Below are 19,399 nucleotides of genomic sequence, written 5' to 3' on the forward strand. Positions count from 1 at the left end.
TTTTAAAAATAGAAATGTATTTTTTACTTTTAACTTATTTATTCTAACGTCGACAATAGATTTATTTCAACGCCACTGAGGGTCTGCGATGTCATATATTATGATAACTTAAGGGTACCACTATTTTGACAAGTTTACAGAATTGAGATTTTTTTTTTTAAAGAAAACCAATTAATTTTTAAAACTTCTGCAGACTTGCCAAAAATATAACCCTTGATTCCAAAAATTACATCTAAAACATGTCTATCATAAGTATTTAAATCATCAAATAAAATATTACGATTATAAAACTTGGATCAATGGTCAACTATTTAGTGCCTACAATAGACGCGTATTAAAATTAAATAGTCAAAAATTAGAAAACATAATTTGAGTCCATACTCAAGGGAGTCAGACTAACCATTATATTTCCTTATTCAGAATTCACATACGAGTAAATATAGTAATGGGTATCGCATCGTAACAAGTCACGCACACAACAATACGTGTTGTTGTGTGCGTGGTATTTGTCATTATTTTCATTTTAGAGGCCTTGCACTGCTAATGTAAAAATTTCAAGACAACTTTGTGGCATAAAACAATGAACTACTTAAAACACATTCATAATAATCATAATACGCCCAACCAGCTGAGCAAACATCAAACAAAACACGCACCTTTGACAGAAAAGAACAATTCATATTAATTCAGCTTTCAATCACTAATTTTAAATGATAACTTTCAAGACCTTATCCTAGATCCAGGTCGCGTTTTATAAAAGTCTATAACTTTAACAAATATGATTGTTAGAAAGATACACGAACGGATATTACAGGATAAAGTCTCTAGGTATATAAAAAGCGACCCGGTACAGGTAGGCTAGTACAGCACATCATACATACATACATATTATTCCTCTCATCTGTGAATTTTGAAATGATTCACAATCAATCATTTCAATACACATTCTCGCGAACGCGACGACGGATTTTTTTTTTTCTGAAAACCACGTAGAATAATTCGACTTCTCTACTTCTCGATCAATTTGAAAATTATAAAGTTTCTACTGACAATTAGAAAACCACCGCACTACTGCCTAACAAACTGGTAGTTAAGTGGTAGAGCTGTACTAATGATATCTGTAGATCGATACAGAATGTCTTAAGCTTTGGATTCCTCCGAAAACGGTGCCGTCATATGACGGCCGTCATATAGCGGCAGCAAAAGACGGCCGTCTTTACGGTGGCGACATGTGGAAAGTACCACGGCGTCATAACACACCGTCATCCACCAAGGTCAAAGCGGCAAATTTGAAAAATGTAGGCGCGATGGGATAACGTCCCATAGAAAATTTGAATTTCGCGCCTTTTCCTACTGACAAGATTTGCTGAATCATCTATAATTTACTTGGAGGATGAAATATCATCAGAAGAGGAAAATAATCGTAGTACGGAATCATTTATTCAAATCTCGTGTCATTTATTCAAAATGGCGTCACCGCTATCTAATAAAACGTTCACGAAACTATCGACACCGTCATGACGGCCGTCATCTTACGTTACGTTGACAATCAACGTAACGTAACGCCGTCTAGGAAACCGCGCCATCTTGTTTACATAGACAACGTTCTAGTGACGTCAGTCAACGCTATATAGCGGCCGTAATATGACGGCACCGTTTTCGGAGGAATCCAAAGCTTTACTGCAATGATTGTTCAGGCGTGTGTGACGCTGTCCTCCACGAAGTCGCGCGCTTCATCCTGTGTAACACAGTCCACGTGGGATACCTACAACAAGAGATATTAAATTAATTTTTCACCTCAGCAGCTCGAACAAGGGTACTTTGCTACTTAAAAACAGTGAGCAAAATCGCATTTTGCTCACTGAGTGAGACAAAACGAGCAAAATGCGATTTTGCTCACTCAGTGAGCAAAATGCGATTTTGCTCACTGTTTCTAAGTAGCAAAGTACCCTTGTTCGAGCTGCTGAGGTGAAAACTTAATTGTTGGTATTTCTTAAGAAAACATGAGTGAATAGGTAAGTGATGAAGAAGGAATACATTTTTCGGGTTCTCTAATATGTTCTCACTGCTGAGGTGAAAAGTTTTGTGAACTACACGAGATCAAAGTTATTTACATCTCGTGCGCTTCTCAGTCCCTTACTACGCTCAAGATTCTAAATTAGTATAGAATCTTTCGCTTGCACGGGACTCAAAATAAACACTCGAAGAAATATCAAACTTTGATCTCTTGTTGTACAAATAACTTTCGGCGGACCTATACCCAATAGAAGGTATTACTGAAATGTCCTGCCGCCTGAGTGCAGCACTAGCACCCAACGTAAAACCGTAGAGTAACTGTGCCTTAAACTGTTTTTTGACAAGTTTTCACAGACAATAAAATATTACATTGATATATCAAGGCGGTGTGTTTACAAAGGGCCTACCGGAAAACGCGAAATCGAAACAATCTGCCTGTTTATCGCTAGAATATGCAAGAGTGATAGAGAGGTTAGATAAGAAAATTTCGACTCTTGTTTGCGGTAGACGCTTGGATTGCGGAAATGGCGCCCCCTACGCAGAGTTTCACGTAATATTCCCTATTAAAATACCAAAAACTAATATAAGAACGTATACAAGAAATAGGATTAAGCCAAGAGTAAAGACCTCAATAGGCTACATGACAAATTTTTTTTATGGTATCAATCGATCGGGTTTGTTTTTAGGATCAAATGTCTATATGGGACCCATTGCATTAAAGTAACACAAAAGTCAGAAATTGTAGTCAAAGTCCGACAGTCGCACTTCACTCGCGAAACGCCCTATACAAAACGGCCAGAGGCCGTGACGTCATCGCCCACGTTGTAGTATGCACAAAACAAGAAAATTGCGTTTTTGTCGGTGAAATATTGCGTTTATGTATATAGTTGCTATACAATATTTTTTTTGGTGAAATGTAAGGAATCGAATGGTACCCTTACTTTTATCGTTTTTGGAAGTTAAAAAAAACTTAAATTTTGAAACTTTCAGGTCCTGTATTTTTGTAATTTTTCAATATTTTATTTTATTATCCACATTATTGTGATAAATTGCTCGTTTGCTATCTATTTTACTAGATTTTGTTATAAAATTCAACATGTGTCAACATCCCTATTCCGTAGAAAACAGTAGTTATAGTTTGTAGCTTTCTAATAGACCCCGAAGGCTAATCCTATTGTCTATTGTTAGGAAAAACCGCTCGTGCCACGTGCCACAACCACCTGCATAAAAAATCGGTACTTCGGTTACTGAGTGCCGGCGAGTCGAACGCTACAGAACCAGTCTAAAATGTGTCATCGAGATGCGTAACAAAGGCGCGTTATCGGAGAGCGCACCTACACTGGTTTTTTGAGCGTTGGACTAGCCCGCGCTCAGGTGCCAAATGGAATAATTAGGACCCTTTTTTGCAGGTAAGTAGCACGTGCGGTTTTACTGAACAATAGGATTAGCCTTCGGGGTCTATTAGAAAGCTACAAACTATACCTTATTTCTGAACTTGACGCCGTAGAACTTGTGCGCGTGCTCGAGCAGCTCGGGCCTGAAGGTGGTGGTGATGAACTGCGCCGAGTCGGACAGCTCGTGGATCATGTTGGCGATCGCCTTGCGGTGCTGCGCGTCCAGAGCCTGCGGGCGGACACCGCAATGTTACTACAAAATAAACTCTAAGGCCCACTTGCACCATTCCACTAACCCGGGGTTAACCAGTTAAACCTGGTGGTGGCAGAATACCGGGCACAACACCTCGGCTCACCGGGGTCGCTCCCAGAAGTCGTCGGCAACGTCAAGGGTCTGCTAGGCTTCCTGGTAGAGCTGGGTTGGCAGGAATAGGCCGCCAACCCATCACGCAAAATAGGCGCAATAATATGACGTCGAGTTGCGGAAACCAAGCCCGCGAATACCTATAACCTATAACCAGTTAAACCTGGTGTTTCCATAGTTACCAGTACAAGTTGACACTGAGTAAACGGTTTAAACGCATAACCCCGGGTTAGTGGGATGGTGCAAGTGGGCCTAAGTGTAAGGCCTGGCCCCTATTTCACCACGGTGACAGGTGCGACAATTGTCGACATCACTGTTACTGACGTCACAGGCCTCCATAGACTACGGTAACCGCTTACCATCGGACGGGCGGTGTGCTTGTTTGCCACCAACATGTGAATAAATAAAAACTCCATTATATCGCCAATAAATAGGTACTTGTTTTGCGAAGCTAATGACAATTGTCACAAGAAACACGACAATTGTCACGAAATTCCGACACAGAACTCATTTCCTGTCAAGAATTACCGAAAGTTCTATTAAATCGTGTGACAATTGTCATCATCATCAATATCATCATCATAAACTTCGAAAGAGAAATATAATATTTTTTGCCGATATGATAAAGTATTTTTAAATAATACAATGATGGTGGCAAACAGGAATACGGCCCGCGCGATGGTAAGCGGTAACCGTAGCCCATGGATGCCTGTGACATCAGCAACAGTGACATATGTCGAATTGTCGCACCTGTCGCCGTGGTGAAATAGGGGCCTGATATGAGTGGACGCTCGAGTTGGGCGTGCAGCGGGGCGGGGCGTGCGGCGTGCATGTTAAACAAATGCAAGCGTATAGGAGCGGCCTTAGTGCACGCTGCTCACATCACGCGTGAGCCCACAGCCACGCTGCACGCCCCGCCGAACGCTCCGCTCCGAGCGTCCACTCAGGCCTTACGCCACAGACAATCCAACCTCTAGACATAGCATAGTCGCGCTACCCCCTCTGCCACACATACGGTAGCGTTACTCCATCTTCGAGTCAATCCCGTGCCGTGATTGGTCCGTGTCTTTGAACGGACCAATCACGGCACGGGATTCGCTCACCTCGTCCCCCCGCAACCCCGTATTTTTGGCAGCATCGGTTTCATGAAAGAATTGGCCTAAGCTCAGTCTAGAGGTTGGATTGTCAGTGCCTTACACTAATGGCGTTATTCATAAACGGCTACTAACTTAATCAGTTCATCATCGTTTGTCCCTGTCGATATGCCATAGAGAGGGACAAACGACGATCATCAGCTGATTAACTTAGCAGACGTTTGTGAATACCGCCATAATCAGGCATCGGAGTTTTTGTCGCATGGTAAGACTAATAGCAAGCTATGGAGTCGACATTTGCCATAAAAGTAAACTCTTATTCATACTCATACTCATGATTAATTTTATTTAATATGAGAACAGATTACTAAATAGTTACTACGTATATAAGTTTAATTTATTAAACCTCATTTGTTGCAATAAATGTATGTTTCAATTGGGCGAGTTGTACTTCACAACTCAAGCACACTATAGCAGATTTTTCATAGTTATATTGTAAATCGTTGTATGGCTCTATCCATGCCAAAATTGCAGCTATTTCTGGGTTAGGCATAATAATGAATTATGGAATATTCCACAACGTATTTACCACTTACAGATATAAATAACTACTACGTTTGCAATTACCAGTGATTGACACATGACAAACACCAAAATTAAATTAGCTAAAAGTTTACCCATCTATGTTTTAAGGGAGTTCCCTCTGCCAACAAACTGTCCTGCAGTTTGGCAGAAGAAGAAAATATGTATATTAGGGTTTATTTCATCTGAATAAACGATTTTTTTTTATTTACTAATCAATTTTATCAGCGGTCAGTACCTACATGACATTAGGTCTTTCGCAGCGATGTAGTTTGTATAGTTGTATGTTAAAATAGTTGAAGTTATGAATTCATAATGTAATAGAAAAAATTTTTTTATATCATTCGATTAAGATAATATACACGACCGACCGCTCTAAAGGCATTTTAAGATAAATTAAATAAATGAGTATGAGTATGAATAAGAGTTTACATTTATGGCAAATGTCGACTCCATAGCTTGCTATTAGTCTTACCATGCGACAAAAACTCCGATGCCTGGCCATAATAGTTTCGCCACCCCTTAAGAATGTCGATCTACGGTCGACTATTTTTGGCATGAAAATATTTATATGAGTTCATTCAATCAATCTTAAAATAGCGTTTAGAAAATACAGTAGTGCACCAAGAAACATCAACTTAATTCAACTTACCTGATCAATTTCGTCGAACAAGTAGAACGGCGCGGGATCACACTTCTGAATAGCGAAGATGAGAGCTAGCGCTACTAGTGACTTGTCCTCCGGAGAGTTGGTTCATCTCTCGCATGACATCACTACCAAGCAGAATGAACAATACAGTAGTGAACCAAGAAACAGCTACTCACCTGATCAATTTCGTCGAACAAGTAGAACGGAGCGGCATCGCACTTCTGAATAGCGAAGATGAGAGCTAGCGCTACTAGTGACTTGTCCTCCGGAGAGTTGGTTCATCTCTCGCATGACATCACTACCAAGCAGAATGAACAATACAGTAGTGAACCAAGAAACAGCTACTCACCTGATCAATTTCGTTGAACAAGTAGAACGGAGCGGCATCGCACTTCTGAATAGCGAAGATGAGAGCTAGCGCTACTAGTGACTTGTCCTCCGGAGAGTTGGTTCATCTCTCGCATGACATCACTACCAAGCAGAATGAACAATACAGTAGTGCACCAAGAAACATCAACTTAATTCAACATACCTGATCAATTTCGTCGAACAAGTAGAACGGAGCGGGATCGCACTTCTGAATAGCGAAGATGAGAGCTAGCGCTACTAGTGACTTCTGTCCTCCGGAGAGTTGGTTCATCTCTCGCATGACATCACTACCAAGCAGAATGAACAATACAGTAGTGCACCAAGAAACATCAACTTAATTCAACATACCTGATCAATTTCGTCGAACAAGTAGAACGGCGCGGGATCACACTTCTGAATAGCGAAGATGAGAGCTAGCGCTACTAGTGACTTCTGTCCTCCGGAGAGTTGGTTCATCTCTCGCATGACATCACTACCAAGCAGAATGAACAATACAGTAGTGAACCAAGAAACAGCTACTCACCTGATCAATTTCGTCGAACAAGTAGAACGGCGCGGGATCGCACTTCTGAATAGCGAAGATAAGAGCTAGCGCTACTAGTGACTTCTGTCCTCCGGAGAGTTGGTTCATCTCTCGCATGATATCACTACCAAGCAGAATGAACAATACAGTAGTGCACCAAGAAACATCAACTTAATTCAACACACCTGATCAATTTCGTCGAACAAGTAGAACGGCGCGGGATCGCACTTCTGAATAGCGAAGATGAGAGCTAGCGCTACTAGCGACTTCTGTCCTCCGGAGAGTTGGTTCATCTCTCGCATGTCGCCCTCCCCGCCGGTGAAGGATACCTTGATGCCCACGCCAGTGAATTGGTCTGCGTTCGCCCGCTGTAAAGAATATTACCATTATCTAAAGAAATTATTTAAGAGCCAACAGGAGCTAAGATTTAAATATTTTAGGTAAATATACCCGTCTCGCTAACGGAAGCGGCTCCTAAAACTAGTGCGATAAGGACAAGGCGAAAAATCCTGCGTAAAAATATCAAAAATCGAGGTTTCGTACTCGACTGTTTCCTCCTCCAAAACTTAACCAATCGTAACCAAATTTGGAAATCTAAATGATTATGACATTATCTGTGTCGGACCGTTTTCCTTTTTTGACTAATTGATGTCAGTTTTGCACGCCTCTCATTGCGGCATAGTCAATTAGGCCATTTTGGCCATTTTTGAAGGGCTCTAGCGCCTTAAAAAACAAAAATATCAAAAAAAGCAAAACGGTCCGACACAGATATTGACAATATTAATCTGTGTTGAAAAAATCATTGCTCTAGCTTCAAAACCCACGGAGGAAACAGTCGAGTACGTTTGTATGGAGAAATGACCACTCCTGTTGGCTCTTAACTTAGAATTAAATCAATTAAGATTCGAATTATTGTCAGTACTAAAAAACTCAATTTAATAAATGTACTCACGTCAGGGTTAAGCTCCTGCCCGTCGTCAGTGGCTACGCGCATGATGAGGCTGCCTCTACCCGTCGGCACTAACTTCTTGAACACCTCTGTGAAATTCTTGCTCACTTGTTTGAACGTGAACTGTATGGCTTCCAGTTTCCTATGCTCTAGCGTTTCGATCAGCTCACGGATTTTTTCGCCACTGAAAACATTCAAAATTCGAGATTGTTAAGAATTAAATTAGTTAACTTAATACAATAAGAAACCGTGATATAGTTAATTGCCAAAATAACTCGGATAGTAAATATTGTCTTATAACTTTGCCATTCAAAACGATGTCGTACTACTAAAGCAATACGATATCATATTAAACAGCACAAACTAGTCGTTGTAAACGAAAGTATGTATGTAAATCAGATCAACAAGTTTTAAAGAAATCAGTGCTCATAATCTAAAGGTGTCAAGACCACCATAATTAACATTTAATTATCGTCAAAGTCACGCTAATGACATTTTATTGCACTTTAAATAATATCGACAGGTCTATTTCATTTCAGTAGTTCCCTAACGTTATTACTGACAATAATCCATCATGGATTATTTGAAATTAGTAATTATATATGCAGTTTTGTATTCAGTTTCTGGTAAAGAATACGAGTCTGGTAGAACTTTCCGGTCATGGTCCGATATAAGTAATGGTGTATCAAGCCTAGCAAGTTCTATATGGGGTGTCGAGTATATTTTAAATGGAAAAGGGACATATGGTGATGTGATAGCACAGGACGCCTATTTAACCATAACAGAACTCGCGAGAAAATATGGTTATAATATGGAAGAACACAAGGTTATGACCGAAGATGGTTACATTCTGACCGTACATAGATTGCAAGGAAGAAATGCTACTCGCAATGGGAAGGTAGTGTTTCTAATGCACGGAATGATTGAGTCTTCAGACGGTTGGGTTCTCCAAGGGCCTGATAAAGCTTTGGGATACATTTTAGCGGACAACGGGTATGATGTGTGGATGGGAAACGCCAGAGGGAACAAGCACGCGATGTCCCATAAAGAGCTAGATGCGAAAAACAGCGATTTCTGGGAATTTACTTGGGAAGAAATCGGTTTATACGATATCCCTGCAATGATAGACCACGTTCTAAATGTGACCGGCAACGAAAGATTGTACTACATTGGCCATTCGCAAGGTACAACTAGTTTCTTCGTAATGAATTCGATGAAACCCGAATACAATGACAAAATTAACATAATGTTTTCACTATCACCGGTTGCTTGGATGAGAAACATTAAAAGCCCTTTTGTAAGGAGAGTTTCATCGTATTTAAATTTCTTTGGATATTTTCTTTCTAATCTGAAGAAGAAATGGCCGAGCATGGATTTCTTAAATAAGTTCACAGCCGCTGCTTGTAATTACGCACCTAACGGTTGCGACAACTTATTATACATGTTGGATGGTAACGATCACCATTTAAACAGCAGTCTTTTGCCTGTAATCTTAGGGCATATGCCTACGGGAGCGTCGGCAGCTCAATTCGTGCATTATGGGCAGTTGGTGAACTCTGGAAGATTCTCAAGGTTCGATTTCGGTGAAGATATCAACATGGCGGAATACGGATTGCCTTCACCGCCGGATTACGATGTGACAAAGATAACGGTTCCTGTAGAAATGTTCTACAGTGACAACGATATGTTATCGGATGACGCGGATGTGGATATACTGAAAGAAAAGCTGCCTTATGTGATCGGATATAATTTTTTGAAGGGCTTCACTCATTTGGACTTTTTATATGCGTATAATGCTAAGGACAAAATTTACGATAAGATCTTGCGTAGGATAAATGAGAATTAATGTTACGTATATTTACAATGAAATCAATGAATGCTATATTTAACACTAAATGTGAAGTATTCTATTTGTATTTGTATTTAACAAAAATATGTTTTTTTTAATTCGATTACACCGGGTAAATAAACGACATGTATACTTATAAAATAGTTTGAATTTGTTAATCAATACCAATTCATGAATTTTCAAGCGAAAAAGATTTTGTCACTTTTTATTATGCCTTTTATTGGTAGTGTACATGACTGTTGCGCTGCCGTGGCGTCTGTCAGACATAGTACAGACAGATCTGTCATATTAAGAAAATGTATACCCACGACATTAGGCATTTGAAAAATAACATAATGATCAATGGGTTGCGTAAAAACAATGAATTTCTGTAAAACAAAACAAAAAAACCGGCCAAGTGCGAGTCCACATTAAGTCCGACTCACGCCTGACTGCACATTTCTAATAGGTTTTCCTGTTATATATAAGTAATGAACTATTTTGACGACCGGTCTGGCCTAGTGGGTAGTGACCCTGCCTGTAAAGCCGCGGTCCTGGGTTCGAATCCCAGTAAGGGCATTTATTTGTGCGATGAGCACAGATATTTTGTATATTATATATATCGTTGTCTTATCCCCACAACACAAGCTTACTTGAGCTTACAGTGGGGCTTAGTCAATTTGTGTAATAATGTCCTATTTATAATATTTATTTATAATATTTATTTATTTTATTTTATGTATTTTTTTTCAAAATTTAGACCCAGTCGTTTAGGAGATAAAGGGGGGTCGGACAGACAGACGGACGCACGAGTGTTCCGTTTTTTCCTTTTGGGGTACAGAACCCTAAAAACCACTTACCCAATATCGAGTTCCTCTTTCCTCTTGTAAAGCTTCTCTTTCTGCTCGGAGAAGCTGATGAACTGGTCCAAGGCCTTCTTGTTCACGTGGTTGTACTTCTTGAGGTGCTGGTTGGCTTTGTCCAACTCTTTGAACAGCTGTGTCATAAGGAGATATTGTTTAAAATCTAATTTTTAAGAAAAGGTAAGTCAGCACAGGCAACATCCACCTTATAATATAAAGACACCAAGGTTTTATTACTAAAGTAATAAGTTGTGATAATGTGTTTATTATTATTAGTGTTTAAGATGTAATTATTTTTGAAAAGATGTGTCCCGCCGAGTTTGTTGCCGGTCCCATAATGGGATACCCTCCTCCAATTGAGGGGGGATTTAAATCTTCTCGGGGCAGAGGTGTAGGGTTGGAGCCGGTCTACCTAGCTTTATTTGACGTTCATAAGCGCATTGTAATTATGCCTACTTGAATAAACTATCTTTTATCTTTATCTTATTAAATAATAATAGGTACTTATGTAACACATTATTCTTTTTATCGATAACATCTCCTTACATAACTTTTTTCTTAATTTCGAATTTATATGAAAATATTGTAAATATCTTTAAAAAAAATTCTAATACCCATAAGTTTTTTTTTTCATTACATCATGGCATGGTGAATAAAACATCTCCGTCACGAATTTTTAGTAAGGGTTCATTCATGCCAAGTGTGACAGAACGTATTAAAGACCTTGTTCCTATAAAAAAGTGTGATAAGAGGGGGGGGGGGGGAGGATTTTGTGTGATGTAAAAAAGACAACTCAATATCAAAATGGTACAGTCGCCATCAGATATATCGGAGCGGCCAAGGCGTTCACAATATCTGAACACGCACTGTAACGCCCTGACAATAGAGGCGTGTTCAGGTATTTGTGAGCGCCCTATCCGCTCCGATATATCTGATGGCGACTGTATAGTTTGTAGCTTTCTAGTAGACCCCGATGGCTAATCCTATTGTCTATTGTTCAGTAAAACCGCACGTGCTACTTACCTGCAAAAAAGGGTCCTAATTATTCTATTTGGCACCTGAGCGCGGGCTAGTCCAACGCTCAAAAAACCAGTGTAGGTGCGCTCTCCGATAACGCGCCTTTGTTACGCATCTCGATGACACATTTTAGACTGGTTCTGTAGCGTTCGACTCGCCGGCACTCAGTAACCGAAGTACCGATTTTTTATGCAGGTGGTTGTGGCACGTGGCACGAGCGGTTTTTCCTAACAATAGACAATAGGATTAGCCTTCGGGGTCTATTAGAAAGCTACAAACTATACAACTGTGTACCTGTTTGAGTGACATCTTCTGGTACTTGGCATGTAGTTCGGGCGCGTTGGGCAGGGTACCGAGCGCCGCGATTTTGTCGAGGGACTCTTGTATCTTCTCCTGCAGTAGCACCTCCTTTGACGCCATCTTCTCGAGCCCTTTGGCGTCTTCCTCCATTTTGTCTTGAGCTTCTTTTTCCTAAGTAAAATGATTGAGAACATAATTTTTAGGGTTCCGTACCCAAAGGGTAAAAACGGGACCCTATTACTAAGACTCCGCTGTCCGTCCGTCCGTCCGTCTGTCACCAGGCTGTATCTCACGAACCGTGATAGCTAGACAGTTGAAATTTTCACAGATGATGTATTTCTGTTGCCGCTATAACAACAAATACTAAAAACAGAATAAAATAAAGATTTAAGTGGGGCTCCCATACAACAAACGTGATTTTTGACTGAAGTTAAGCAACGTCGGGCGAGGTCAGTACTTGGATGGGTGACCGTTTTTTTGTTTCTTTTTTTTTGCTTGTTTTGCTCTATTTTATGTTGATGGTGCGGAACCCTCCGTGCGCGAGTCCGACTCGCACTTGGCCGGTTTTTTATTTATCCTTAAGGCAATCGGATGCGAAATTTACATCATCACAGCGTAGGGGCTATTCATTCATAAATTACGTCATTTCAAATTAGGGAGGGGGGGTCTGGACATCGGATGATGGTAGCAAGACGTATGAGGAAACGGGTTCATTCGAAGCATGATTTTTGGATTAATTTAGGGGGGGGGGGGTTTGTCAAAAATCGTCAAAAATAGATGACGTAATTTATGAACAGCCCCGTATGGCGAAATTTACATCCTAATGATTCACGCGCGTATCTCCCTGGACGCACCTTTACATCTTGAAACGTAAAATGAGCCTCCCGAAAAAAAGATGTACAGAGGAACCACTAAACCTTGTACTAACTGTTACTGTTAAATTATCAAAAAACAGCAACCCTTATCTGGCCGTTTAATACGAGAACCTTATCTGGTTGCAATAAGGTCCACCAATCGTAAGTTAACAGTGTCCACAATAGTATCTCAGGCTGCCAAGGACCGAAGATGGATATCAATTTCATTGTTCCGTTTGTCTCTCTATCTCAACCTTAGACTAACCTTATTCCTCCACTTAGCGAGATCTGACTCGCTGTTGGCGAGGCGCCGTTTGCGATCCTCGACGGATATCTCTTGGAGAGCTTGTACCAGCTCGTCTTTAAGTCTGTTTTGAAAGCAAAATATATACACAAACTATAGACTAACCTTATTCCCCCACTTGTCCAACTCAAGTTTCAGCCCCTTTTCATTCTTCACCGCAGCTTGAACCTTTCTCTCCACTTCCATCTCCTTATTGATCTGACTCGCTGTTGGCGAGGCGCCGTTTGCGATCCTCGACCGATATCTCTTGGAGAGCTTGTACCAGCTCGTCTTTACGTCTGTTTGAAAGTAAAATATATACACAACACTTTAGACTAACCTTATTCCTCCACTTGTCCAGCTCAAGTTTCAGCCCCTTCTCATTCTTGACCGCAGCTTGAACCTTTCTCTCCACTTCCATCTCCTTATTGATCTGACTCGCTGTTGGCGAGGCGCCGTTTGCGATCCTCGACGGATATCTCTTGGAGAGCTTGTACCAGCTCGTCTTTAAGTCTGTTTTGAAAGCAAAATATATACACAAACTATAGACTAACCTTATTCCTCCACTTGTCCAGCTCAAGTTTCAGCCCCTTCTCATTCTTGACCGCAGCTTGAACCTTTCTCTCCACTTCTTCCATCTCCTTATTGATCTGCTTGATGCGCTTCTCGGCGGCCGCGAGGTCGGACTCGCTGTTGGCGAGGCGCCGTTTGCGATCCTCGACCGATATCTCTTGGAGAGCTTGGACCAGCTCGTCTTTACGTCTGTTTCGGAAGACAAAATTCACGTAACTAAAGCGTAAATATTAGGCGACAATAACATATATAAAAAATAGGTACATTTGTGATTAATCCCTATAGAAGCAGCTCCTGGCCAAGCTTCTATTTAATAAATAAATAAATATTATAGGACATTCTTACACAGATTGACTAAGTCCCACAGTAAGCTCAAGAAGGCTTGTGTTGTGGGTACTCGGACAACAATATATATAATATACAAATACATAAATACATAGAAAACACCCAAGACTCAGGAACAAATATCTGTGTTAATCACACGAATAAATGCCCTTACCAGGATTCGAACCCAGGACCGCGGCTTAACAGGCAGGGTCACTACCCACTAGGCCAGACCAGTCGTCAAAATTTGTCTGCGATAAGTTGCATTTGTGGCAATTTCCTCGCGAGGTGGCTCATTCTGCGTAGACCCACCTTATGGCAGATGGCACCTTTAGTTAGTAATTTTTACACAGTTAATGTTACTAACCTGATCAAGTTGTTAGTGAGCAAATTTTCCAGTTTGTTCTTCGTGGCCTCGAGGTTCATCCTAGCGCTGAATGCCTCCTTGTTTTCCTGAGTTAGTCGGCGGATGGCATCGTTCAACTCGTCCACTTTACCCTGGTCTTGCGTCGACAGTTGTTCCATTAGTTCCTGAGGACCAGATTAGAATGGTTAGTTCAAGATCATAGACATATTCAAGTACAATGCGCTCTCGCCTCCAAAAAAGGCGACGAGCGAGACAGCTCGAGGAAGACCTCTGTCCCTTTCTTTCTTTAGAATGCCTATCAAGTGACAATTGAATGAATGTTGCCACAGCTAAAGAAACAATTGCAGATGTCAAGATTTGAGATGCAATGCAAAAAGAATAGGTTTACAAAGAGCAGATGCCAACATAAATAAACTCTGATTTCTGATGATATTATTAAAGTGGTTAAGGATGGCATTCCATCAGTCCAATATCTTGGTCTACTGTGTATTTGCGTCTCACATTTTGCTTAATGAGAGGGTGAGACGCAATGCACATTGGACAAAGAAATTTTACAAGTTGAACCACCCTAAGCAGCAAGCTTATGTATGTATGTATGTATGTATGTCACTTTATTGCACATAAACAGGTTTACATAAAACGGGCAAAAACAAAACAAAAATAAGAATGTTATCTACAAAGGCGAACTTATCCCTAAAAGGGATCTCTTCCAGCTAACCTTTGAGAAAATGGCTAAGCTTATGTTTGGGAGTTCAACCAGTTTTCGGAAATAAACACCCTTTGCTCGTTGTTGTTTGATTGTTCCCTAACCTATACACATAGCCAGGCGTGGCACACACCGCGATTTCGTCGCGTCGCTACAAGTACCTAAAAGTACATACCACCACACCAATTTTGGTGTCTAGCCATTTGCCGCGCATTGCCGCGCACCGCTACGGAACAAACTCCTGCTCGCGCTTGCGCCACCTAGCAGTCATATTTGTCGTAATAGACGCGTTTTGTTAGAGAGTGAATCTTCTGTTCCTAGTACTATTATTTATTCTGTGGCATAGCGCAGAAAACAGTGAAAGTATTTACCTGATGAAGCTCAGACTCGAGTCCCTCCCTAGTGGCCTGCATGACTTCAAGGCTGGAGCGACACTGCCAGCGAACGCTCCGTACCTAGTACTATTATTTATTCTGTGGCATAGCGCAGAAAACAGTGAAAGTATTTACCTGATGAAGCTCAGACTCGAGTCCTTCCTTAGTGGCCTGCATGGCTTCAAGGCTGGAGCGACACTGCCAGCGAACGCTCCGTACCTAGTACTATTATTTATTCTGTGGCATAGCGCAGAAAACAGTGAAAGTATTTACCTGATGAAGCTCAGACTCGAGTCCTTCCTTAGTGGCCTGCATGGCTTCAAGGCTGGAGCGACACTGCCAGCGAACGCTCCGTACCTAGTACTATTATTTATTCTGTGGCATAGCGCAGAAAACAGTGAAAGTATTTACCTGATGAAGCTCAGACTCGAGTCCTTCCTTAGTGGCCTGCATGGCTTCAAGGCTGGAGCGACACTGCCAGCGAACGCTCCGTACCTAGTACTATTATTTATTCTGTGGCATAGCGCAGAAAACAGTGAAAGTATTTACCTGATGAAGCTCAGACTCGAGTCCTTCCTTAGTGGCCTGCATGGCTTCAAGGCTGGAGCGGCACTGTGCCAGCGAACGCTCCTTAGGGCCGCGGGACCTCTCGATGGATGCCAACTCTTCTTTCATCAGCCGGATGTCCGCTTTCACTTTGTCGAATATGTCTCTGTGATTAGAAAAGTGTGCTATATTCATAAATAAATAATATAAATAAATATCAAGGGACATCTTACACAGATCAACCTAGTCCCATACTAAGCAAAGCTTGTACTATGGGTAGGAACGAGGCCGTCGCCTTGTACACTCATGTTTATATACCTAGGAAACACCCACGACTCAGGAACCAATATTTGTGTTCATCACACAAAGAAATGCCTTTACCAGGATTCGAACCCAGGACCATCGGCCTCACAGGCAGGGTCACTACCCACTAGGCTTGACATTGACTTTGGCACTTTGCTGTGAAACTCAACAAAGTGATTCATGAAGTCGAAGCGTAACATATCATTCATACGAGACAGAGACAGTCGGCAGTTAGAGCAGGATATTGCATTGGTCCATGTAACAATTCTTTTTGTGAGTATATCAGAGGGTCTCCTACAACTCGCGACAGGAGAGAGACAGCTTAAAGGTATACTGCATATTCGCTCCAAGGATTTGTAGGTGAGTCCCACTCTTACCCCCAACACGTCGCGCAACTACCCGCGTGCCATTTAGCATTCAAGCTTTGTTCTTTAATATTTACCTTATGAAACGTCCAAGACAAAATAAACCCTATTCAGCTTCAATTAAAGTCCTTTTCTGTGCAACTCACTTGGCCTTCCCCTGCTTGGTCTCAGTCCGCTGCATCTCGGACACGATGCTATTAATGCTGGCCTCGGTCTTGTTCAGCTCCTGTCTGAGCGTGTTCAACTCTTGTTCCAGCGACGTGATCTGCTCCATCAGCTCGGAGCGGGTCTTCTGCATCTCGAGGCGGGAGCGGGACTGGTTGAAGTAACCGCCGGTGAGGGAGCCTTTTGATGATACCTGGGAATTGGGAAATTATAGTAGAAAAGCTAGTTAGGGGGCCGTACCTAAAATAAACCGGCCAAGTGCGAGTCGGACTCGCGCACGGAAGGTTCCGCACCATCAACAAAAAATAGAGCAAAACAAGCAAAAAACGGTCACCCATCCAAGTACTGATCCCGCCCGACGTTGCTTAACTTCGGTCAAAAACCACGTTTGTTGTATGGGAGCCCCACTTAAATCTTTATTTTATTCTGTTTTTACTATTTGTTGTTATAGCGGAAACAGAAATACATCATCTGTGAAAATTTCAACTGTCTAGTTATCACGGTTCGTGAGATACAGCCTGGTGACAGACGGACGGACAGCGGAGTCTTAGTAATAAGGTCCCGGTTTTACCCTTTGGGTACGGAACCATGAAAAGAAAAATCGGAACCCTTATAGGATCACTCGTGCGTCTGTCTGTCGGTCACGGCCTATTTTCTCCGAAACTACTAGAGCAATTAAGTTGAAATTTGGTACACATATGTAAGTTTGTGACCCAAAGACGGACATGTAACAAACAAATGAATTTCTAAACATGGAGGCCACTTTTGGGGCATAAATGAGAATATTAAAAAATAAAGTTTTTCAAACTATATCGTGTTACATATCAAATGAAAGAGCTTATTGTAAGAATCTCAATTTTTTTTATAATTTTAGGATAAACAATTTAGAAGTAATTCAAGAAAATAGGTGTCACTTTCTGATACAAATTGCATTGGTAAGGGTGGTATGCCACCTGTCTAATTTCCTTGTCCAATGCATTTTGTATCAGAAAATGACACACCTGCGATTCTGCGAACTTAATACTTATGTTGCTGATGATGCAACTAGTTATTGTAGCGTTCTTTCAAGAAGGCCTATCATGTTCAGCCCGAATAACATTGTCACGTTTACATCGCCTGTCGCGCCATGCGTTACTTTTGATCTTACATAAAGGTTCCGTCACACAGGCGCGTTTTATATGTAAAACCGGCGCGCCCCGCTCACGCCCCGCCCGAAATACGCGCCTGTGTGCCGGAACCTTAAGAGCCAACAGGAGCTAAGATTTAAATATTTTAGGTAAATATACCCGTCTCGCTAACGGAAGTGGCTCCTAAAACTAGTGCGATAAGGACAAGGCGAAAAATCCTGCGTAAAAATATCAAAAATCGAGGTTTCGTACTCGACTGTTTCCTCCTCCAAAACTTAACCAATCGTAACCAAATTTGGAAATCTAAATGATTATGAGATTATCTGTGTCGGACCGTTTTGATTTTTTGACTAATTGATGTCAGTTTTGAATAGCACGCCTCTCATTGCGGCATAGTCAATTAGGCCATTTTGGCCATTTTTGAAGGGCTCTAGCGCCTTAAAAAACAAAAAAATCAAAACGGTCCGACACAGATATTGACAATATTAATCTGTGTTGAAAAAATCATTGCTCTAGCTTCAAAACCCACGGAGGAAACAGTCGAGTACGTTTGTATGGAGAAATGACCACTCCTGTTGGCTCTTAAGAGTTTGACAATTACCTGGTCACCCTCCAACGTAACGCAGTCGAGGTGGAACTGCTTGCCTAGTTCAGTGGCGCACTCCAAGTTCCTGCAGATGAGCGTCTTGCCGAATATGTACTTCATCGCTTTCGCATACTTCGCGTCGTATTTCAGCTTTTGCACCATGGCTATAGCGTTCTGAAAAAAAAAGGATATAAAAAAAAAATATTAATGGACATTTTTACACAAATTGACTAAGCCCCACGGTAAGCTCAAGAAGGCTTGTGTTGTGGGTACTCAGACAACGATATATATAATATACAAATACTTAAATACATAGAAAACAACCATGACTCAGGAACAGATATCTGTGCTCATCACACAAATAAATGCCCTTACTGGGATTCGAACCCAGGACCGCGGCTTCACAGGCAGGGTCACTACCCACTAGGCCAGATCGGTCGGTAGGATTTAATGGTATTATGATAAGTTATTTGTGAGGTTGTTTCAAACAAGTTTTTATTGTTTAGAGGGATCCCTACTCGTCTGACGGGACTACCTAATTGGAAAACCGCGCCAGCCGAATTTTTTTCGTCTCCTTCACACTTTTCACAGATTAGTAGATAGAAAAAGGTAAGTTGTCGATTCGAGTCGAGTCGTAATCTCCAGAGCATTGAAACTTTGACGTCCATCGAGTGACTCCATTTTGTTACGGGCACAACTGTGCGACTTACATTGTAATAAAAGTAGACCAATTGCAAAATGTTAGGAAGCATAAAGTTGATTGTCTTTGTAAGTTGGTTCATTTTCTTGAGGATATTGGTGTCCACATCCACTGTGTTACCTACGTCAATACGATGAATACGATGTCAACTGTGCAACTCCACTATGTTACATAATAC

At 41.3% G+C, this 19,399-nt stretch overlaps 2 protein-coding genes across 2 annotated transcripts in view; one reads left to right on the forward strand and one right to left on the reverse strand.

The window, feature by feature from the left end:
* Positions 1-1,671: 1,671 nt before the first annotated feature.
* LOC134651470 (structural maintenance of chromosomes protein 3) overlaps positions 1,672-19,399 on the reverse strand; it is a 30,108-nt gene continuing 12,380 nt past the window's right edge. Inside the window, exons 13-23 of the mRNA XM_063506582.1 lie at positions 18,537-18,695; positions 16,790-17,001; positions 15,979-16,141; positions 14,350-14,513; positions 13,640-13,847; positions 11,943-12,119; positions 10,629-10,765; positions 7,944-8,124; positions 7,177-7,359; positions 3,499-3,639; positions 1,672-1,765 (exon numbers count right to left, since the gene is read on the reverse strand). Coding sequence (XP_063362652.1) covers positions 1,694-1,765; positions 3,499-3,639; positions 7,177-7,359; positions 7,944-8,124; positions 10,629-10,765; positions 11,943-12,119; positions 13,640-13,847; positions 14,350-14,513; positions 15,979-16,141; positions 16,790-17,001; positions 18,537-18,695 — 1,797 coding nt within the window. The 3' untranslated portion in view covers positions 1,672-1,693. The remainder of the gene's footprint in view (positions 1,766-3,498; positions 3,640-7,176; positions 7,360-7,943; positions 8,125-10,628; positions 10,766-11,942; positions 12,120-13,639; positions 13,848-14,349; positions 14,514-15,978; positions 16,142-16,789; positions 17,002-18,536; positions 18,696-19,399) is intronic.
* LOC134651586 (lipase 1-like) lies at positions 8,240-9,786 on the forward strand. The gene has a single exon (XM_063506691.1). It carries the CDS (start codon positions 8,515-8,517, stop codon positions 9,784-9,786), a length of 1,272 nt encoding a protein of 423 aa, XP_063362761.1. The 5' UTR covers positions 8,240-8,514.

The sequence above is a fragment of the Cydia amplana genome, chromosome 10, assembly GCF_948474715.1.
Source record: "Cydia amplana chromosome 10, ilCydAmpl1.1, whole genome shotgun sequence".
Lineage (NCBI taxonomy): Eukaryota > Metazoa > Arthropoda > Insecta > Lepidoptera > Tortricidae > Cydia > Cydia amplana.